At 53.1% G+C, this 22,023-nt stretch overlaps 9 protein-coding genes across 9 annotated transcripts; 5 read left to right on the forward strand and 4 right to left on the reverse strand.

The window, feature by feature from the left end:
* Positions 1 to 142: 142 nt before the first annotated feature.
* ACET3X_003667 (uncharacterized protein) lies at positions 143 to 5,638 on the reverse strand. Its single transcript, XM_069448967.1, has 3 exons — positions 2,849 to 5,638; positions 755 to 2,792; positions 143 to 266 (listed from the first exon to the last, which is right to left on the reverse strand). Exons 1-2 carry the CDS (start codon positions 2,991 to 2,993, stop codon positions 2,335 to 2,337), a joined length of 603 nt encoding a protein of 200 aa, XP_069310214.1. The 5' UTR covers positions 2,994 to 5,638; the 3' UTR covers positions 143 to 266; positions 755 to 2,334.
* Positions 5,639 to 5,733: 95 nt separating this feature from the next.
* Positions 5,734 to 6,112, forward strand: ACET3X_003668 (uncharacterized protein). The gene is made up of 3 exons (XM_069448969.1): positions 5,734 to 5,785; positions 5,838 to 5,989; positions 6,049 to 6,112. Exons 1-3 carry the CDS (start codon positions 5,767 to 5,769, stop codon positions 6,094 to 6,096), a joined length of 219 nt encoding a protein of 72 aa, XP_069310215.1. The 5' UTR covers positions 5,734 to 5,766; the 3' UTR covers positions 6,097 to 6,112.
* A 35-nt stretch (positions 6,113 to 6,147) lies between these two features.
* Positions 6,148 to 7,274, reverse strand: ACET3X_003669 (uncharacterized protein). Its single transcript, XM_069448970.1, has 3 exons — positions 6,523 to 7,274; positions 6,385 to 6,448; positions 6,148 to 6,333 (listed from the first exon to the last, which is right to left on the reverse strand). The coding sequence occupies exons 1-3, from the start codon at positions 6,741 to 6,743 to the stop codon at positions 6,211 to 6,213; spliced, it is 408 nt and encodes a 135-aa protein (XP_069310216.1). The 5' UTR covers positions 6,744 to 7,274; the 3' UTR covers positions 6,148 to 6,210.
* A 146-nt stretch (positions 7,275 to 7,420) lies between these two features.
* On the forward strand, positions 7,421 to 8,103 carry ACET3X_003670 (uncharacterized protein; the record flags this gene model as incomplete). Its single annotated transcript, XM_069448971.1, has 2 exons — positions 7,421 to 7,707; positions 7,804 to 8,103. The coding sequence occupies exons 1-2, from the start codon at positions 7,573 to 7,575 to the stop codon at positions 8,101 to 8,103; spliced, it is 435 nt and encodes a 144-aa protein (XP_069310217.1). The 5' UTR covers positions 7,421 to 7,572.
* Positions 8,104 to 8,290: 187 nt separating this feature from the next.
* ACET3X_003671 (uncharacterized protein) lies at positions 8,291 to 10,525 on the forward strand. The gene has a single exon (XM_069448972.1). It carries the CDS (start codon positions 8,402 to 8,404, stop codon positions 10,502 to 10,504), a length of 2,103 nt encoding a protein of 700 aa, XP_069310218.1. The 5' UTR covers positions 8,291 to 8,401; the 3' UTR covers positions 10,505 to 10,525.
* A 1,001-nt stretch (positions 10,526 to 11,526) lies between these two features.
* ACET3X_003672 (uncharacterized protein) lies at positions 11,527 to 13,332 on the forward strand (the record flags this gene model as incomplete). The annotated part of the gene is made up of 3 exons (XM_069448973.1): positions 11,527 to 11,754; positions 11,849 to 13,106; positions 13,322 to 13,332. 3 exons carry the CDS (start codon positions 11,527 to 11,529, stop codon positions 13,330 to 13,332), a joined length of 1,497 nt encoding a protein of 498 aa, XP_069310219.1.
* Positions 13,333 to 13,413: 81 nt separating this feature from the next.
* Positions 13,414 to 16,656, reverse strand: ACET3X_003673 (uncharacterized protein; the record flags this gene model as incomplete). Its single annotated transcript, XM_069448974.1, has 1 exon — positions 13,414 to 16,656. The coding sequence occupies one exon, from the start codon at positions 16,654 to 16,656 to the stop codon at positions 13,414 to 13,416; it is 3,243 nt and encodes a 1,080-aa protein (XP_069310220.1).
* Positions 16,657 to 18,002: 1,346 nt separating this feature from the next.
* On the reverse strand, positions 18,003 to 18,816 carry ACET3X_003674 (uncharacterized protein). The gene is made up of 3 exons (XM_069448975.1): positions 18,604 to 18,816; positions 18,194 to 18,553; positions 18,003 to 18,142 (listed from the first exon to the last, which is right to left on the reverse strand). The coding sequence occupies exons 2-3, from the start codon at positions 18,396 to 18,398 to the stop codon at positions 18,096 to 18,098; spliced, it is 252 nt and encodes an 83-aa protein (XP_069310221.1). The 5' UTR covers positions 18,399 to 18,553; positions 18,604 to 18,816; the 3' UTR covers positions 18,003 to 18,095.
* Positions 18,817 to 20,136: 1,320 nt separating this feature from the next.
* Positions 20,137 to 21,932, forward strand: ACET3X_003675 (uncharacterized protein; the record flags this gene model as incomplete). Its single annotated transcript, XM_069448976.1, has 3 exons — positions 20,137 to 20,433; positions 20,504 to 20,975; positions 21,031 to 21,932. Exons 2-3 carry the CDS (start codon positions 20,681 to 20,683, stop codon positions 21,930 to 21,932), a joined length of 1,197 nt encoding a protein of 398 aa, XP_069310222.1. The 5' UTR covers positions 20,137 to 20,433; positions 20,504 to 20,680.
* Between the last annotated feature and the right edge of the window lie 91 nt (positions 21,933 to 22,023).

Here is a 22,023-nt window from a genome sequence, read left to right on the forward strand (position 1 = left end):
TTGGGCCCGAGAGAAGCCCTGATACGGCGTAGTGCTGGGTATGGCTGATTAGAGGTAGTGTTGCGAGGCAAAGCAATTCTCGAGGACGGAAATCTGCCTTTAAAGCACTGGCAATCATACTGGAGTACTAATATCGAATGTAGCCAAGTAACATCGGGCTGTGCTACCCCTCCCCTCACCGGTGAAACCTTGTTGAGTAGGAACGAGTGTCATGCATAGACGCCTCCGACGCACTAACCTGTGATTCGGAGATGAAGTGGCTGAGCCTACGTTCACAACCTGTCAGTCCGGTTTTCGTGATGTGATCTCTTTCCATCTCAAGTCTGCAATAAAGACAACACGCCAATGTCTTCAGATACAGAGTTGCAGCTGGGCCATGTTCGCGATGGCTACCCATCACTCGCTGACTGGATCGCTTGCGATCCCGATAACGAAGCTTTCGTCTTCCGAAGATTCGACAAGCTAGGCGCCAGATACATATTACATTTGCAAGCGGAACTAATCGACTTGGAGCGCAGAATCGACCGACAAGACGAGGAAGCTCGTCGAAGTGACGACAGGAAGGCTAGAGCATCGTCTAGAAATTGGGAAACACTCATGGAACTTGCGAAAGATAAAAGTAGGAAAGAAAAGGACCGCGTACAAACCTTGGAGGAACTGGGTAAAGTCCTGAAGAGATACTGTACGAGAAATCGAGCTCGGTCTAGCGTTGGGAGTGCACACTGATCGAGAACAGATGAACTGCTGAACTTACATTCGCAGACTTTGGGTCTCCGTAGGCCTAGTGGTCGAATTTTGTCCACTTATCGCGACTTCTTGAAGGGGGCATCTTTCCGCGATGAGAATGGCAAGCCTCAACCACTGCCCCTCATTACCGGGGCAGCACAAGGCTTCCTGGACGAAGACTGCGATCTCGTCATGCTGGCTACGCCCGTCGAGGAGGATTATCTCTCACTCTTTCTTCGAAATTACTGGCCGTTCTCAAAGCGTAAAGCTCATGATCCACTCGATCGTACAGCGATATACAAGAATTCGCACATCATCCGGACCGTAGCGGCTTTCAACATGCTGCTTGCTGCTGTGCTCTTGATAGGCGCAATCGTTAATCTGTACTATGTCTCTAGCCCGAAAGCGAAGCTGGGCCTAGTAGCGATGTATACTGCGCTCTTTGCGCTGAGCGTCGCGCTGTTGACGACTGCAAAGCGAGCGGAAGTCTTTGCTGCTGCGGCGGCGTATGCTGCTGTGCTTGTCGGTACGTTCGTCGTTTCCTAAGTGAAAAATGGGGATTTTGACAGTTTCTACAGTATTTGTAAGCGGGGATCTGGGCGGTGCAAGAACAGAACAATGCTTGATACAACTCGAAGGCGGCATTTGGAAGACCGTCAGATGTCCTAAGTGAAAAGAGCAAGGCCCTTGGTCACTGTCTTATTGGTCTACTCGGGATAAACTTGGAACCTGCTTAGTTTGGTTCCGGGAGGGGTCGCCAGCTCTGCAAGGAGAACTCTTCTGATCCAACACCAGTCGCTCACTTCGGTTGATGCCCAGGACCGGATCTTGCAGGAACGCAGCGGCAGCAGGCATTGCGAAGATGTGTGAAGGCGATGTTGCCTAGGCACGCGAATCACTCTGGTGGTTCAGGATGTGGAGGCAGGATCGCGACAGGTCATGGGTCCTTCGCCCGTGGGTTGGTTGCTCGTCAATTTCTTCCCGGGGGGTACCTAGGTACGCAGTACGTAACCCACCTGCAGTGCCTCACGCTGACCTATCCCAGTGAGAATTGGCAGCTGGATACTCCAAGATGGGTATTGGGCGACTGGCGTACATAATCTGGGTGTCAAGACATGCTTCTTCCTCCCACGGATGTAACCTTACGAAGTAGCTTGACGCGTACGCACATGCCAAGCTGGCAGAGAACCTTGGCAAGCAGACACATTCCGGCAACATCCTCGCCCGATTCCAAGGTTACTTTTCGTCCTATGGCACCCTCAAATTTTTGCGTCCCAGCCTTGGTGCGCTGGAACCTAGTGGCTGTGGTTGAACATCTCGGATGTTCATCCTGTATGGCTTCATCATTGAATGAAAATAATCCAGGGTTTTTTGGACTGGACCCAGAAACCTGCAAAGGCTTGGGAACATGCTGAGCAAAAGAAGATAGTAAACAAGATGACATTGATTATACTTTGATGCGTACATTCTGGATATCAGCATTGAGACGTTAGACTTCGTAAGAACCATCAGATTACCACACTAGCCAAAGTAGTACCACAACCTAAACACTAATCACCTCATCCTCAATACCCTACACCTGTTCATCGAACCTCTCTCTCTCTCTCTCTACAAAAGAAGTCCAGCAATACCAAGGACACCACCCAATCCGATGGCGGCAGCCGCCATAGTCGGCGCAGGGGCAGCGTTGGTGGTCTGCTGAGCACCACCAGCACCACCAGTACCAGACGTTGCTGAAGCAGCGTTAGAAGCCGCAGAAGTACCAGAAACCGTTCGAGACACGGAAGCCGTCGGAGCAGCCGAGGAAGCGTTCGACGCGGCCGAAGTCACGGAAACCAAGGAAGTAACGGAGGAGGCAACAGACGTACCGGAAGCAACAGCCGGAGGGGCAGTAGAAGCGGCCGTCGGGTTGTACGAGGTGGAGGTGAAGGAGCAGTCGCGGACCACGTCGGAGACGTCATTGTCGAGCTCACCGCCGTTCTGGATGACACAGGCGGCGCAAAGGGGGATGATGGTGTTGGCGTTCTGGGCGCTGCAGACGCACTGGCGCTCTGCGAGATCGTCGTCTAAAGGGGTCTGATTAGTGTCTGTGTGTTATGCTTCCACTGAGGATATAACTTACTGTTGCGGTTGTCACAGTCACGGGTCAGGGTAACAACCGAAGCGCAGACATCGCGGCACTGCGTGGGGATATCATCGTTGTCGACATCCTGAGCCAGGCCGATGGCGGAAAGGGCAAAGACGATAGCGAGCTTCTGGAAGTGCATGTTTGCGGTGGGTGGTAATCTCAAGCGAGAGTTGTCGAGTTTGTTCGGTGTTGTATTGTTGTGGAATGGTGAAGACTGTGGTTTGCGATGCTGATGATGTCCTCCATCGTGCGAAGTGTCAGGAAGCTATATACTTCAAAATCTGCTCGCGTGCCTGCTTTCCCTTCTGAGACGGCTAGTTCCGCATCCAATCAAACGTTCCCGTTCCCTCGCACAGGGCTGACATCACGTCGCTCGCGGTGATTACGTCTGACAGCAGGCTCCGCCATGCGCCCCGCCATCTATCGGCCCGTCATCGGTTAGGACGGGCGGGCATTGTCCATGGGGAATGGGGATTGGCGCCGGGGATTACGGTCTTGTGTCAAGGCGTCCAAGCATGAAGTCAGATGGACTGCCAAGCGCCGAGTAACAACGGTGCCTTGGCGAGTGAGGTTTATTGGGCTGTTCATGTAGGACGATCGTCTTGTGTCGCACGCAACACTGCCCGCCGCGACGCAACAGCCACGCCAGACAACACACATGCCTACGCGTAGCCAAGTACCCAGGATTCACGTGTATGTCTAAACTTACACTGATCACTAAAAAAGCAAGTTATGGCATCTTCTTCCATGTTCTTAGACAACAGTGGACCTTGGCCACCGCTGATCTTGAAAACGCGGAGAAACTTGTGGACTGCTCAAAAGTGATCAGTGCGAAACCATGAAGTCACGTTGAGGTGGATCGAGTCAGGGAACTGTTCAACCAAGGAGAATATCCCCGCTTCACTTGCTTTGACCCATTGAAACGTTTTGATTTGATTTGAGCATGCCTTACACCAAGCTCTGCGGATGTTCCTGCCAAGCATGAGCCAAGTTAGCAATGCGCATACCCGCTTGCACCGCCATCGATTACGTGGTGGGTTGTCGCAAGTCAGATGAGGCTGTAAGTGGTACGAGTGAGGTTGTTTCTATTTTTGTAGCAAACATGCAGAGATCTGCGTGTAGGATGTCTTGGATCGGGTAGACGCGGAGTAAACATGTTTGAACGACTGAGAGGTATAAATGGGAGATGGTATCTTTATGCGCCGCTATGCTTGACGCCATGCTTGTATGAAATGGGCAGAAATGTCAAACCGCGATCCGTGCCGACAACTCAACGCCAAGATGCGATGACAAATGCTTCGAAGCGGTAATTTAAAGGGGGCCAGGATGATTTGCGCCGAATGCCATGCTATGCCTTGCAGGATCAGGGGTGATGTATGCCCTACATATGAATGCCAGGAGATGCCGACGCTGCAGACTTTGCTGCGCAGACGACTGGAAGGTTGAATGGTACCACTGCCGAGCGTGATGCGTGGATACGCGAGTCGCAATCACCCAGTCAGAGAGATCCTTGGTGGTCCCCCAGACGGAGCCTAGAAGTTGAAACGCGGGATTGTCCGGGACTGTCCGCGAAGCTTGAGATTTCACGAAGCAATGTCGGGCGCTTTGCTGCTGGGTGTGATTGGCCGCGATCCAGAGAGGAAGCCTCGTGAACCCTTCCTAGGCTCTGGCTGAACAGGGACTCGCGTGGTGTCCTCTGGCTTCAAGTCCCCAGTAAGCCATTGACCCACGTGTGTCTGCCATCTCCTGGGGTCGTCCGCCTTCGTTGCTTCTCTTAACCTCCTATGCCACACCAACCTCTCCGCCACCTGTTGAAGAACGATCTTAGGAGGCTGATACTCGGTCAGACCTCCCGGGCTGGCGACCGTATCCCTCTCAAGATATGCCTTCGTTGCTTGCTCCATATTAGAAAGCGTTTTTCCTCCAGGAACCTCTTTCCTCCCATTTGTTTGAAAGTCAGTCCATTGTCCCTTCTGCCAGCTGTCAAGCGGTAGGCCTTCGAGCCCTTTGTCGACGTCAATGCGCTTGTACCACCGATGTTCTCCCTTGGCTATTGCACGCATCATCTTGTGACGATATTCACCTGCGGTGTACTTGATCAAGAGATTCCTGAAGACAGCCCGCTTCTCAATCCACTTCGGCAGCGCCTTGACCTTTTTTAGTGGGCCAGGCCAAACCGCCGCAAACCCGTCATTTGTGGTATCTGGGCGTCCTGTTCCGATGGAGAGCAACAAGCCTGGCTCATTATCGTCGCCGTTCAGCGAAGCATGCTCACTATAAGCAGCATGCGAGGGGTTGTTCTCGCGGATTTTTGTGTGTGTTGACCGGGGTGATATGGAAAGACATGTCGGTATGCGCAGATGCAGAATAGAACGAGGAAAAAGGCGGGGATGCCGAAGAAGAAGTAGGGGTGGAGTGGACTTGGTTCGAGGGAGAGGATGCCTACATTCGTGGAGACGATGGGTGAGGTGGTTAGGAAGTGCCGGATTAGACGGGCGGTGTTGCAGCCATTGCAAGCGCGAGGAGTCTCCTTGGTCACATCTTGTATAGCAAGTCGGACGGGGTTGGTTTCCTCAAGTAACGCCTGCTATGATGTACTGCAAGTTGTAGGCGCGTTGTGACTGTGTCGTAATCGGGCAAGGCCAAGAGGCCCCCGATGGAAGCTTCAAAGGCATTTTGATCGATGATAGTCAGCAAGAATGATTGAGTAGAGTTTTGTCACTTGAGGCAATCATAAAGTGCCGAGGTGTTGAGTATTCGTCACTCCTCTCAGCTCACGGGTGGAAACTACGGTAGCGTGCTTACGGAACAATTCCGCCAAGGAATCGCGTCAGCGAGGGCGCACCCTATTGTCCAGCCTTCAACTTCTTGTCCACCAAGACCCCGCAGACATCTTTTTAGGGTACGCCAACATGGTCAAAGCAATCAGAGGTACATTTCTCACTCGGAAACTCACCCCTCTCCACCATACTGACGCTCTCAGGCACGCTCGTCAAGTGCGACGCATCCATCAAAGCCATGCTGGTCGACATTGACAGCAAGAACAACAACGAGTACATTATCGAAGAGCTCGACGAGGAGCACATACTCGTCAAGGAGACGCGCATCAACGAGCTCAAGGCGCGTCTGAACCAGGTGCGCTACACGACATGCGATGCCATGATGGCCCAGCGCTGACACAAGTCGCATTACAGATGATGAAGGAGCGCCTCAAGGAACCAGAGAGTTCAGACTCGGAGTAGAAGATTGAGCGCGACTAGCGCAACCTGTTTATTTTCGCGTCTCATCACGAGTAATGCTATTTCCGACCACCACTCTCCGTCCCTTGTTGCTCACGAGCACCCGCGTTGAACCGCTCACATGGCCGGTTTCTGCACTGCGCCTTCCTGGGGAGCGACCCACTTCGGCCTCCTGCCCACAAACAACTCTGCATTCATCTGGAGATCATCGAGGATCTTGGTGTCGTCTAGGGTTCCCACCTTTGCACGCATTAGCTATCGCCAGGCGGAGACCATCTGGACAATACATACCTTGATGACGAGTTTACCAGGAAACGCAGGGCCCTCACGCCACATGGTCGAGCCACAGTCGCCGCTGCAGAAACGAACAAGTCAGTAGGGTTCATCACTATATTGCCAGCATGATAGCAAATATGGAATCCTACATACCAGAAGTTGGAGGTGATTTCGCGTCCGCTTTCGCCCTTGGATGTATGCTGTTTTGGCGTTCCCTGGGTGACTTTGAAGCCGTCGGAGGGGTAGACGGCGTTGGTGCTGTATGCCGAACCGGTGATTTTGCGACAGTCGTAGCAGTGGCAGAGGATGCTGCCTCCGTTGTTGCCCGACACCTCGTAGCGGACGGCGCCGCAGTAGCATCCGCCAGAGACCATTTTCGATACTTGTTTTGGATTCGGGGTAGAAGGAGAAGGTGTGGATTGAGAGGTTGAGGGCCGTGTTGGAATGCTGGAGTGTTGGAGTGTTGGAATGTCGGAGAGTTGGCAACGTGTATGCTTCGGGCTTTATACGCGACTGCCTACCCCGCCGTATGCGATCGCCAACTCGCCAGCTTGGTCAACATGTAGCTCCGACGGCATCCCACCGGCACGACAGGGTCTCGACCACTAAGTCGTTAGCTCAGCAACGGCATCGCACCAACGCATCACGGGTAGAGGGAAGGTATGCGCTTACGTAGAGCACGTCGGATTACGGGAACAAGCAACCCGTTCTGGGTCGGAACGTGGCACTACAGATGGAAACAGAGGGGAAGTGCAATCAAAGGATCGTTACAAACCGAATGCGCAGTCAAGGAACCAGACCGCATGATTGCGTCCTGTGAGCAGTGTCGTGTAGTGAAGAAACACATCAAGTGTCAAATTTGCCTAGAATTATCATCGTTATGTACTCAATGTATCAGAGCGCTTACTCGACCTTTTGCACAACTACAATGCGCATGCGACCTACCTGCATAGATTTGCGGAGCGGGGTTTTCCCAATCCGGTTACCGCATACCGCCGCACGTGAATTCGAGACAATTTGGCGTTTGTGCACGCGCACCCCGTCCAACCACGCATACTCGCCAACTATGTGACGGCGGAGCGTAGTATCGCGCTTCATTCACCACTGGTACTTGATGACTGCAGCTTTCCGTCTGTCTCAATCTACGTCCTCTACCCCCAGCCAGGTGTCGCGCAACACTGCACAGCGCATCTCAACACAACCATGGCGAACAACGGCGCCGCACCGAATGTCTGGACGCAGATGAACTACGTGCCTCCCCGCGGACAGTGTAATCATAAGCCGTCGCTGCTCGCGGCAAAGTGTCCGTGTTTGAGGTTCATGTTGCATCCGCTGAAAGTGAGTCTTGGGTTGCTTCTCCTCACGGCGACACACGTCATTGCTAGTCATAGCTTCACACGTTGCCAGCATATGCAGCTAACAGTCATTCTGTAGTCATCATCTTCCTACGAATGCGACGGCTGCGGACACCACGCGTCCTTTCACGCAATGGAGAACAAAGTCGAAGACGAGATACGGAAGCGCTGGGAGGTTGAAGCGGCGGAGCGGAGGAGGGAGGAAGAGGAGGGAGGCAGAGCGAGACCGAAGAAGAGGGTCAGGGCTATTGAGTATACGAATGACGACGGCGAGTTTGTGCTCGGGGCGAAGAAGAAGACGGGGAGGGCGGCGGCTACGAGGGCGAAGAGCAGGGTGATTGAGCTTGGGGAGGAGGAGGGGGTTGTGGAGTTGGATTGATTGATATGTGATACCCATGCGACACTGTTCGCGCCCTCTTCAATGCGATTACGTCAGGAAGCGTAGTGTTGTGGTTTCTCTGAGTGTGAATGGGGGGCGTCGCGACTTGTTTGCGACGCCAAGACTAACAACCATGGGTGCGCTTCACCTCTCTGTCGAACCTTGGAACTCTTGCTCTACCATTCCATCCACGCAACATGATAGCATAATACTTACGCCCCAAAAACCCTTCGAGGGTTCCTTAATGTATAAATAGCACATCCCCACGATACCACAACGCAAACCACCACCACCCACCATGACGACCCCAACCCCCAAAGACAAAGAAACACCCTCCAAAAACCACAACGCCTTCTCCTCGCCCGCCCCGCGTAGCGTGCCCCCCTCGGGCAACGTAAACATGATGTCGTACGACTCCCCCGCGGTCCTCAACATGCTCAACGACGTGGCCAGCTCCGGCATGGGCGGCGTCGGCATGGGCATCACCATGAGCGGGCTCGGCATGTCCAGCCTGGGCATGAGCGCCAGCGCCATGGGGCGCGCCGACGAGGCAGAGCGCAGCCGCCGGCTCCGCGCCATCATCGACATCGTCGGCAAGAAGCCCGGCCGTGTGAGCGAAGAAGGGCTACTGCAGCTGTGCAAGAAGATGGGCATACCGTGCGAGAAACACATGGACGAGCCCAGGACATGGAGTCTGCTTATCGGCGACGAAGCGCTGTGCGATGTCACATTTAAAAACGACGAGATTGCGAGTGTGAATCTGCAAACGGGGCTCGACGAATCGCGACCAGATTTGCATGTTGGAACGACGGGGTCCGAGATTTTGGTCCGCAGCTTAAAACCGCTGCCCGGACAGAGCAAGCTCAACGTCACGCTCGAGCGCTTCTCAGAGAGCCTGGAGAAGCTGCTTACGCTGGATAAACTAGGCTCGGCACAGAATGGCGGCGTGAGCTGCTACAATGCGATTGCAGGCGTATACACGAGTCTGCGCAAGCTCTTCGAACACGAAAAGAAGACGGAGCTGGCTGCCCGCGCGCCGGACGAGCGCTTCAGGGCACATAAAGCGGAGCGCGAGGTGCTGTGCAAGAAGAGTGGACGTCCGAGACTCAATGGCGGATCGTGTCTGGGGCTGAGCCTGGAGTATTGGATGGACGGCCGCTTGCATGTGGACTCGCGACTCGCATCTTCAACGTACCCTGAAGATGCGCCGAAGAGCCATAATAAAATGTACTCGCTGACCATCGAGTGCGAGGCCTCGCCGTCGACATTGTACACTCCGATCCGTATCTCCGACGACTGGATCAGCTACCGTATCGAGAAACCAGCGGATACGCACGACGCGAATACCGCGCTGGATACCATGCTCCTGCACGCCTCATCTTCGTCCTCATCCTCTTCGTGCATAGACTGGCTCGACCCCAAACCAACGTACCTCGAGCTGGCCGCCTCGCAAACCGCCGACGACGACGCAATGAACCTCGATGCCGCAGCCGGTCGCCTCCCCAACGTCCGTTTCGTCGCGAAATTCAATCCCCCGCTTGTTGTTCCCTTTGCTGTATACATGCAGCTCTACCAAATGGTTGGCATCGAGCCGCGCACCGACGACTTCCGGCCCGAAACGTTTGTTGGCCTCGCGCTGCGGCCGGGCGAGCCGGATCCGGGGATGTCGGGGACGTTTGGGGACCGGACGCTTGAGCTGAGGAGTAGTAGGAAGGTGTTGGTGGTGGATGGGCATAGTGAGGCGGATAGACGGCATGATATGAGTCTGTTTGTGCCGAAGCTCGAGTATAGTCGCACGCTGGAGAGCTTGCCGTTTAGCCATCCGAAACAGGTGGTGGAGATGTTGCCAATATTGCGACAGTATGCGCATATGACGACTTTGCTCAAGGCGAGTTTTTATGAAGAGCCGAAGAAACGGGTGCCGACGCATAAATTGGGTAAGGAACAACTTACTCCACCGCGCACGCCGGATAAGTCTGTGAAAGCGGAACTACCGAGTTTGCAACTCGATGTAAGCATGAATTACACACCACCGTCTCCTCGCCTCACACTACATATCCCGCACCCGCTCGCGGCATCCGCGTCTCCGCTTGATTCCGAGCCAGAGACTATCATCGCGGACTTATTATCGGATCTCGGTGCACCGCGCTCTGCGCCGTTCCGTGCGCCTCTTGCGCTCGCAGTCGATGTCGTGTCGAATGGCGAGTTGGTGGTTACGGAGCAGAATGTGGTTAAGGAACGAGATGGTGCGGAGGAGAAGGTGAAGAGGTTGGCAAAGGCACTGGAGGTTGCGGATGATTTGGGGATGTGGGCCGAGTGGGTGAGGCAGCAAGTGACGAGGGAAGAGGGGGAGGGGGGTGCGGATGGGATGGAGGAGGAGGAGAAGAGGAAGAGCGCTTAGAAGGCGTGTGAGGAGATGGAGGAGAGGTTTTGGGAGGAGGTGGATGCGGAGGTTGGGGGTGGGAGGTGGATGGTGGATGGGGAGTGGAATGGGTGGATGAGAGATGTGATGGATGAACGGGTGGTAGATGGAGATGCATGGGTGGACACGAGTGGATGGAGATGGGTGGAGGGCGATGGGAGAGGGAGGTTAGGGGGGTTTGAGATGGTAGAGCGGGGATGATATTGATTCAATGGGCGATGGGGTTAGGCTCGAGAAGTTTATTACTGTGCTAATGACATGAAAGGTCGTGGTCAAGATGCTCGTTTTTGTATCCGTCGCTCTTGCAACACTTGGAATGCAGTAACACTGATTCCTGGGTCAGCGAAAATGGCGGATGTCTTCTCGGTTGAGTGATTGTGCCCTTCTTTCAAGAAGAAGTTCATATCTCCTGTCGCTGCTCCTGAATGCGCAGTGCGCTTAGTAAAACGACGTGTACTGATATTTGTTTTGTTGCTGGTCATAACGTCGCTGGATCATGTCGTTTGCTGCGATTGGTGGAATGTATTCCTTCGCGCCTTGACAACATCCAACTTTTCTATTACGCAAGAAATGTCTTTTGTATGCGGACAGTCTTTCTGCTAGTCTTGGTACCTTTTCCAGACGCCTTTTCCGTATACTTTACTCTCACAAGCTTTAAATCTTGCCAGATAGCGAGGACGTGGTTTATTAAACGAGATCTTGTTGTAGTCGCTGTCGTCATCCTCGGTTCGCATTTCTTCTGAAATACATGCAGACACCATCAGTGTACATGGCAAACACAGACGAGACGACCGCTATGCAGCGCCTGCTACGATCTTCGGAGCACGCAATCATCTACCGCTTTTCCGCACGCACGGAAAAATCCTTAGCCGTGTGTTCGGCAAGCGAGCCGTATTGGCATTCGGCATTCCCCAAACAAAGCAGTCCATAAAAGATGCGCTGCCCCACGGGGATAACGCTGCAGGGAATAACTGTCCCCTGTTCCCAGCCTTTTGCCTGCCATGTCGAAGACGGATGAGAAAGGCTGCGGCCAGCCTGTCGAAGGCATAACGGATTTGGAGCGAGTAGCCACCGCGGCACCACAGACAGGTGCTGCTGATGGCGAGAAAGATGCGCATGCGAATACAGAACTCGAAGCTGTTTCTACAACGGCGTCTGAACGCTTACCGTTGTCAAAGGCACGATGTGTAGCACTCGTCACCACAATCGCCGCCGCACCTTTTCTGAGCGTAAGCCAACAACTCTCATCCTACAACAACCTCATACTAGAAAGATAAACAAGAGATGGAAACCCAAAAAACTAACACACATCCCTTTACCCAGACCATGGCCGTCCAATCCTCCGTCATCATCCTCCCCACCATCGGCTCAGCCCTACACATCCCCGTCAGCCGTCAACAATGGATCATGTCCGCGTACAACCTAACCTTTGGCTGCTTCCTGCTCCTCTGGGGCCGCCTCGCCGACGTATACGGGCGACGCATGATTTTCCTCTGGGGCTCCGCCGCCTTCACGCTAACGTCCATCGTCACACCCTTTATCCGGCACGAAATCGGATTCGATATCTTTCGCGGCCTGCAGGGCCTTGCTGCTGCGGCTATGGCGCCCACGGCGCTGGGTATTCTTGCTTCTACGTTTCCACCTGGGAAAACTAAAGATGTGGCTTTTGGGTGTTTTGGCGCGGGGGCGCCGCTGGGCGGTGTGTTTGGGAATATTTTTGGGGGGGTGGTGGGTGAGTATTTGGAGTGGGAGTGGGTGTTTTGGTTGTTTGGGATTATTGCGGGGGTTTCGACGGTGGCGAGTTACTTTGTTATTCCGTTGCCGCCGGTGAAGGAAGAGCCGGTTATGAGGAATACGGTGGACTGGGTTGGTGGCTCGCTGGTTACTATCGGGTTGGTGATGCTTGTCTTTGCGCTTTCGGAAGGGAATGTTGTGGGCTGGCGGACACCGTGGGTCCCGGTTCTCATCGTCGTGTCGCTGGTTATCATTGTCGCTTTCGGCTTCTGGCAGCACTATCTCGAGACCAAGACGACGAGACGGCCGCTGATGAAGATGAGCATCTTCAAGAACGGAAAGTTTACGGCGGCGAATGTGCTCATGGCGCTTTTCTTCTCGAGCTTCAACAACTATCTCATCTTCGCTACGTATTGGTTCCAGGACTACCAGGGCCACAGCGTCATCCAAACAACGCTGAGGTTCCTTCCCAATGGCATCACAGGAATCCTGGTTGCCATGATTACGGGCCAGATCTTGTCGAGGGTCCCCGGGGACTACATACTGACTTTCAGCACCATCTGTGTCAGCATGTCCTCGCTGCTCTTTGCGATTCCCATTCCGGTCAACACGACGTACTGGGCATACGGGTTTCCGGCCATGGTCATGAGCGTCTCGGGTGCGGACACAATTTTCCCGGTCCTTACGTTGTTTGTGGCCAAGACGCTGCCGACTGAGGATGCATCGTTGGGCGGTGCGCTTATCACTGCTGTTGGCCAAATCGGTCGCGCGATTGGGCTTGCGATTGGGACGGCGGTGCAGACGGCTGTTGTGGCTAGGGAGAAGGGGTTGAGCGTGGATCAGATTGGTACGGAGGGGTATGAGACAGAGCCGTGGGACGATGCGCTCAAAGTTGGGATTAGGACGACGGCTTGGTTCAACTTTGGTATGAGCGTTGCCACTACCTTTATTGTCATCTTCTTCATTAGAGGCATTGGGATTATCGGAGGAAAAGGGAAGCGGTAACGCTTGCACATACCAAAGCGAGCTGAATCAAGAAGACAAAAGACATATTATCGAAAGCTGACATCTGATATGTGTCCAAAATCAGTACCACGCTTCTATCCAAACACTCCCAACACGAGAACAAAATCGCACTTATACAAAGTGCATCACTACAGCTTCTTTTCTTCCGCGGCCTTCCCATTTGGAACAGCTAACCCACCCACCACCTTCTTAACACTCGCCTTCTTCCTCCAACACGCCCTATACCACTCCCCCAGCTTCACAAACCCTCCATCACCCTCATTCCATCCATCCCATTCCCCAATCAGTACATGCACAACCGGCCAAACAAACGCATCCGCAATACTAAACCTACTCCCAGCAACAAACGGCCCCCCATTCCCCTCAACCATCTCCTCCAACCTGCCCACCAGATTCGCAAGTCCCTCCGCGGACGCCGACACCTCCCGATCCGACCAAGCTTTCATTATATCAGTCGTGAGTAGCATCATCGGATATGCGTTCGCAGTCACACAGTGCGACGACGCTGATGTATCGAGCGGGTAGTACCGATCCAGATAAAGCAGTATCGAAGACGCATCGTGGATCTCAGTATGCATAGCATCCGTATCACGGAGCATGACCTTGCGACCCCCTTCAAACGCCGGATCCAGCGCCGGCGCCTCAACAGCCGTGTACGCAATCTTCTTCTCCGCAAGCAGAACCATGATCTGATTATTCTCGACAACATTATTGCTCAAGAACAGCAGCGGCACATCTGCAGACGGCGGCGTATGCAAGTGCAAAACGTCCGACCCCTCACCATACTGCTCCTCCCAATCAAACTCCGCGTCGCGGTTCTCGCGCCCAAACGCAGCTATGACGCGCGCGGTCTCGGCCTCGTCGTTGGAAATAATGTCGGCGGCGTCGCGTTGCGTTTTTGCGCTTGCGCCCTGGCCCCAGATGACGGTTTCGCGCGCGTCGAGAAAGGTGCCAATGTGTCGGAAGGTGAGGCTGATGCGGATGCTGTTGTATGCTGTTTCGTTTTCGTTGCGTTCGCTTGGAAGCCGTTTGTCGGGTTGGATGCCGTGTAGCCATTTTGCATTTGAGGCGAGGCCGAGGACGAACATGGAGTTGTGGGGGAGGGCGACGCGTTGGGTTGAGCGCTGCGTGGTAGTGCTGCTGTCTGGATTCTCATCTTCTTCCTTTTGCTCTGCTGACTGTGACTTTTTCGTGCGTAAGCGCATCGTTCGTTGCGAGCCGAAGCTTACGTTGACGATGGAAGAGCCTTTTACTATATCGAGTGTTTTGTCAGAGTGCTCGGAAATGAAGTCGCTGCCGGAGCGGTAGAGTTGGATTAACACGTGATTGAGGGGGTGGCCAACGAGCTTCTCAGCGCGCTTCCGGATGAGCTGTACTTTTGGTGAGAATCGTAGGTGTGGTAGGCTTTGGTCGGATGGATGCCGGTATATTGGCATGGAGCCGTCGTCGCCAAAGGCACCCTGGCAGCATACAAGACGGGGCACTTCGCTTTGCTGGTGGAGCATTTTCTGCCATGGCACCTCGTTGTAGAGTTGCGAGAATATAGTGTGTTTGAGTGGTTTTGATGGGGCAGATGGGTGGACGAGGTCGACAGGAAAGAAATCGTGCATGATGCGCGAGTCACCTTCCGCAATGTGATCTCCAGGTCCGAGGACAGGGAAAGTTGCGAGAGACTGCAACTTGGCCGGTTTGCGCATCGCAGTGGCTTTTGCTGATACCGAAGAATCGACTTCTTGTGTGCTTGCAGGTGACGGCTCTTGCTCCGGAAGTTTTGGCGTCGGTTGCTTGTCGTCTTGCTTCGAATTGGCGGAGACTGCGTTTGCAGAACTGGCAGACGCTCTTTTCGACTCAGACCCTGAATCAGACTTTGGTGACCTAGTGAGTGACATGCGGACGCGATCCGAGAAATCTGACAACCTGCTCTTTTCCGTCTCCTCACCGTTAGCTCTGGTAGACAGCATGGGCACGGAAGTAGCGTTTTTCAACGTATGCTGCTTCCCTTCTTTCTGCCTTAAGTCTGCAACGCTTCCAGCTTTCGCAATTTTTGAGGTTCGCTCAGAGTCGGTTGATGCGGGTGGCGGTACAATTGTTGGTGATGCTGTGGTTGGTTGTGCATCTTTCGTACCTTGGTCCACAGACACACCAGGCTTACCGTCCGCATCAATATATTCGCCCTTTGGTTCTTCGCCTTCCTTTGTTTTCTTCTTCTTCTTCCTGGATTTTCCTGTCCTCATGCGGATCTTTGTCTTGACAAGCTCCGGCTTCTTCTCTTCCTGTGCACCCGGTACCGTTGCGCCCTTTGTAAGGATGTCTGAAAACTCCTTGTCGGTAGGGTCTACCTTTCTCCCGGGGCCAGGCTCTTCTGCAGCCAGTGCTGCGCTCCGCTTTGCTATTATGGATGTTGCAAGAGACATTTTGGCCATCATCTCCGCCATGTTCGTATCGCTCTCCTTCTCACTGCCTTTTGCACCTTTCGCGGGCTCTGCCGACTTCTGCACAACCAGCTGCGGATCTTCCTTGAGTATCTCCTCACTGTTGACGAGAAAAGCGCTGAAAAAGTCCTCCATGCGCTTGAGAGCCAACTCATGTCGACTTTCCTTTCGGAAGCCAAGACAATCTTCTACAACATGAATCTTAACACCATGACGCGCAGCATCAATGACCGTTGCTAGCACGGACACATTGGTGATGCATCCCACAATGAAGAGTTCCGTGATAAGCCTTGCGCGCAACGTTATGAGCAAGTTGGTGCCTTGGAAGGCAGAGTAGTTGGTCGTCTGGATCACGACATCCGTCGAGAGGTCGACCTGCTTCGCAATGACATCCGCGAATTCGGCGCCGTGCGTGTCTGGTACGCACGCCGGCGTCCTCTTCTCGCTCTTCAACAGGAACAATTCCTCGTCTTCTTCAGCCTTGGCCTTTGCAACTTCTTTTGGCAGCGTCTTCCTTCGCGCGGACACACGTTTCAGCAGGTCTATCGCGCGTTGCCTGTGCTTTGAGGATCTGGACTGCGCTGGTAGAGACGCCGCTTCTTTGGTCAATTCTTCCTCTGCTGCATCATTGTCTTTCTCGTCTCCATCGACCAGCCCGCCTACGACGAGCGTGTCGCCTTCGCCCGTATCGGCGCCGGTCGCAATGCGGTCTGCTTCAAACAACGTCTGGACCCATATCACATTGCCGCTGCGCTCCCGAAATATCGGAATCAAGGTCTGGATGCGCTCTAGAAAGCGCGTCTGAGTGTCAACTGGAAGCCGTCCCTCTGCTGTCACAAAATCATTCTGCAGTCCGATGATGAGGAGCGCTTGGTGGGTCTGGAATCGCGGTTGGTTCTGGGACACGAGGTCCATCAAAGACGCCATGTGTGCATTCATCGTGTCAGGAACGCGAACTGCTGGGGCTAGGCGCGGAAGCGACGGGTCTTGGCATCGGTGCTAGTGAGCAAGGGGGTTTCTGCCAATAGACAGGGGATTCATGAGATGGAGAGGGGCTGGGGGTGTAATGTCTAGAATATTTGTATACTACGTGGCGGATCTGGAGGCTGGCACTGGATCATAAGACGCACGCAGGGGCAATGCCAAGCAGCCGCTGAGGGACAAGTTCAACTCACGTCGGCAAGCCGGTTGGCATGCAGGAACAACAGGATTGGAGGATTGAGCTGCAGGATGCGGTGCGCAGGGCGCTTGAAACCTTTGAGGACCTCGGGAGTCATCATGGGCGGTGCTGGAGATTTTGACAGCCGCTAGATCTCCCTACTGCCGTTAGCGCGGGGCAACGGAAGGGCGGGCACCTTCTCGCTCAACTCCGCTCCGCAAAGGGCTTTCCTTTTCCATCTCTTGCACTGTACATCTCCACCGTCACATCTCCGGCACTCTGGCCCCTGGATGTAGGTCGGACGATGTAGCGCCCGAGGCGACGGGCTTAAATGGACCTCCTTCTTCACCGCCGGACCCGACCTCCTGGACTCCAAGTATGGTTCTCTTAGCAGTCGCTCTCGCCAGGCCCAATAAACCGGAATTAGCGCAGAATCAAACGCTTGCCTTACCTGTGTACGCTCGTGTACATTGAGTCGAGCGGCGGAATGGATATAGATAAACAAGATGTAAAGCCGTTGGCGCGATGCGTCTACAGTGCAACCCGCTTATCACTTATCACTTTTCTTCTCGCCGCTCGTCGACTACGCGCATACTAGCATTGAGCAAGGATGTCGGGTTGATAGGCTTAATAGGAATAGAGAAGAGAGAGATAAAAAGGGAGAAAGATGATGAAGCGCGCTGCAACCTTGTTAGGATACTTTGTACCAGGATAAAATAGAAAGATTCGACACGCAATAGCAACAACAATGAACCGACAACCATTTGCCAGAGGCCGAATATTTACGGAAGATTTACTACTACCGTTAGTAAGCATACATAGACGAACACCGGTAGCACAATTGAGCCTAAGCGTTCGGCTCGTCCTCGGATGGTAATACCAACACTACCAAGCTGCCCCATCCCAAAGATCCACGGACCTGTGTACAAGACGTCCACACAGCAATGAGCTTGCACTGATGAACGGTTTTAGCAAACGTGAAGTACTTGGCTCCGTCGTAACAGAGTGACGTTTTATACACCCAGTTTATGCGCAACGATACTCGCTGTAACAAGTTCCTGAAGCTGCTAGGCGGTCGTGAAGGAATAGAGATGACTACTATCGCAGGCAAAATCACAAGTTACACCGTGTAATTGCTAACTTAATCTTGTTGCTAACATCTTCCCGACTTCTAGAATCGCTTTGTCCGCCTTAAATATAGCCGGTTTTGCGCAGCTTCTCAGTAAATGTAATCGTCCACGCGGCTATCAACACCACTAACAAATCCTGGAAAACAGTCATTAGTCGCTTGCAATACTCCAGACTATCCGAACATACCGAGAACGACTGAATGAAGACATTTGACCCAAGCGATCTGATTATAGGGCCCCCTCCCATGCGTCGCGAAACGATACTTTTGGTACTCGAAGAAAAGCTGAGCCGATGCGATGAGAATGGAGATTGTTCCGTAGACGATGCCGACAACGGTGCTGGTGTCTATACCACTGGAGTGAGCGCTAGGGTCTGTGTTGATGCAATGCATGGTGGGCGTGGTATGGAATTGGAATTGTTCCCTGGTAGAATTGTCGGAAGCGGAGTATCTATACGATAGCTGTCTTCTTAGATAGCATCTCAGCGAGGAGGAACGTATCGTTTTTGCAGGTGAAGCGTGCGGGACTGAGTATTGCGTACGGCGGACTCCGCGGTGTTACTATCATATTCGGATTGAGGTCTGAGTGAAGGCATACAATGCTAACCTTGATCCTACGTCAAGGCAATCTTTGCTTACACAAGCCAATTCCGTTGGCTTTCGTCCATGTAATGCCGGTTTCGTGATAGTGGCGTACGGATTGGTTGGAATGCCGATCAGCACGCGAAGAAAATACTTGTTCATAACGTGGTAGTGTTGAGCAGAAACTGAAAAATGCGACGCGCCTGATAACAGCCTGGACTTTTCCCTATGGCAAAGGGAAGAGCACTGTCATACTACGCTATCAAATCGTGCTTAAGGATTTCGATGTATCACGTGGTGAGCATTCGTTCTTGATTAGGATTATACCTAGGTATGCTCCCTAGGCACTTTGATTGTTGACTAACCCGCACTCCTCCAGCACCACAAAACCCGAAGTCGGAGCAGCGGGTTCGTATGGTTCATGCATGGCTGTGCATACTATTCTGGGGCAAAAATGGAAACTCTGTGTGCTAAGCTCGCAGACGCCGGGGGTTAGGACAATTTCCGGGCGATTTTGTTTTTGCGCTTGTTGAAAGGCTGACTGCTCCTAGACCTGAGTCGAAATGGCCAATAGAACGGAATGCACTGCATTTACCCGCACATCCTGGCAGAGTTGCACCCATGCTTTGCATTTAACACGAACATCGCTTTCGGCACGAACAATTTTACGTCGCGACATTTTTCGAGCGAAGAAAATCGCTGGTAAGAAGAAAGACCGCCACAAGAGATGGGAATGAGAGACAAGTGGTGGCTATGTATATTGGCAGACACGGGGCGCAGGCCGCGCAGCTTGTCCGCAGACTCCGCATGAATACGAATATAGAAGCTTCACCAAGCTGGAAGGCTGGCTGTCATCCTCGACTGCCTACGAACGTTGTGGCCTCATGAGACGATATGAACAAGCTCGAAGTAAAACCACGTCGAATCTGGTACGCCAGAATTGACCGTGATACTTTACTGCAGCGTAAAAGGGGCTCTACCGCGGCTTTGACTGCTGAGATCATTGCGAAGCGATACTGTGGCTTGCATGACTGGAGCGCATGAGGTCATTGCATCTCCGGGCCCGCATCCGCTGAGCACTTCGGGTTCCCCGAAGCCTGTTTTGCTCAAAAGCCGTGGAAGAATAAGTTCGAATTTCACTCAGCTGAGATGCGTCAAGGCTGGCGTGAATTTTCGCCGGAATTCTGTCTTTCCTGATGCTGAAATCAGTGATTGCAAGAGGGAGCGGTGCCTAGGGCAGGGACACTACCTAGGTAATTCCAGGGAGCCGGTCACCTATGCGATGACAACCTACCGATATGCGCCACTAAGATCCACATTTCACAAGATCTGCTGATTACGCTGCTGTATCTGCCGTCGTTCTGCTGCCGTCATTCCCCTGTGGCACAAAATGAGCAATAATTTGATAGGTCAAACTGAGCAACCCCATGGCATGAACTGCTTGACGGGGTAAGGTCTTGACCCAAACGGCATAGCTCATGGCTTCTACGTGGGATTCAAGCGGCTTAAGATGGCATTCTTGCCGTGCATTTTGTCTTCGAAAACACAAGCGAGAATAAATTCTCTCGAGAAGACTCCTACATGTACAAAATTTTCTACGTAATTCCGTCGACCAAACATCGCCATGCGTGAACGCAAAGGCATGGGTGTGGCGCCCCTCTCCAATGGCTATTGCTACTCACCGGTCAGAGGGTGCGGCTCTCGATTCGTTGGGAGGCTGAGCGCGCTCTGAGCGAGAGCATGCCGCAAGGTCGCGTGCGTCAGATCGTTGAACGACTTTTGACCACCTCGCATCAGTCGGCCACGTTTGTAGTGCAAGACTTCAGAGTCTCTCTGAAGATATAAGGTACGCTCCGCCCGCTCTTGTCCTTATCCAGGTAGCCTTTCGCCTCAAGGACTTGCTAATAGCCATCTAGGTACCGAGCGTCCGGAGCACGTCGCGTACTTGCTAGCAACACATTGATCCTCCCTCGCAAATCAAAAGCACCCAGTCCATAGACTCTAGCCAAACCATACGTCGAAAGACATCTTTGTCACAATCTACCTAGGTATCCTCCCGCCCCTCCGACCGACGCTCAGCTACGGCCGATACGATGCCGGAACAAGCCGCTTCTGATGAGCAAATGTCAGCTCTTACACAGATGCTCGCTGAAGTGGGCGGTAATTTCAACACAAAAACGACAATACTTGCAGGCTTGAGTATGTATAGACACCGCGTTACCCACAAGGACGAGCTGGGCAACTTTTCACGGTTCGGATGCCCCGAGGATGAGATAAAGGCCTGCCTCAAAATGATGACGTGTAACTGGAGACAAGTGGACAAAACAAGGTTTAAGCTTTTTGAAGATGTACCAGAGGAGAACATCGCGCGCTGGATAGACGAGAGTAGTCAGTAGAACATACCGCCCATTCCAATCTCTATGCTAACCTGTCTTTTTTGTAGTGGTAGTGACAATTCGCCAGCCGTCACTGGATGTTAGCACGCCGCTGGCACGAAGTCGCGCTCGTCCAGCCACCAATCGGCCGAGATGTGTAGTTACACAGGAGGGTTTAAGAGCTCTTGGTATCGAGCATTGCAAGAGATGTACGGACAATAGCATTGCGCAAAAGGGTACACTTGGAAAACATGTCTACCAACACCTAGGCAACAATGCCAGCCACAAGAGACTAGCGGTTGGGATCCGTTGCTGTGAATCACGCTACACCAAGACCAGCAAAGAGGCTTTGGTCCAGCACATTCTGGCAAAGCATGTTGTCGAAAAGCATACCATGGAAGCGTATGTAGAACCGCTCGATAATTGTCCCACAACGCCTGGCAACACGATCGGATCGCGACGGAGTTCAGCATACGTCCCACAATCCGATACTAACTGGTCATCATCGTACCTAGAGAAAGATGCTACAGCGGTTGAAACATGTAACAACAATGCGAGCCTCGCTGTACAGGACTGGACTGCGCACAACGGTCCAGAATTTGTTGAACAGACCAGCACAGCAAGCAGCGCATACGCCGGCTACGAAGGAAACTCGCCTCTCTCCGCCCCACCAATATCACGGTACACGACGTCTCCATTGGAAACAACACTATACAGCAGCCTCGGCCAATACCGAGATCCCGACACAGACAATTCTCTCCTCGTCGTCGACCAAGGAGCAAGCTACGCAACCTCTAGCTCGGAAAATTACCCTCACATCCAAACCAGCAACCATCATAACCCCCAGCCCTTACCCCGACTTGGAAGTGATGGTTCTCGCAACGTGCAGGCATTCCAATATCCGCAACGTGGTTCATCTGCGAATAGGCACAACGGTATCACTCACGATTACGGCATGAATGGCCTATAGTCAGGTACCGAAGGGCATGTACATTCGATCTAGACGAGCAGTGCTACTCGTCCGCCCGGCGAGTGTGATTCAACAGCTCGAAGGCTCTGAT

Source organism: Alternaria dauci, chromosome 2 (genome assembly GCF_042100115.1).
Source record: "Alternaria dauci strain A2016 chromosome 2, whole genome shotgun sequence".
In the NCBI taxonomy this organism is placed as follows: Eukaryota; Fungi; Ascomycota; class Dothideomycetes; order Pleosporales; family Pleosporaceae; genus Alternaria; species Alternaria dauci.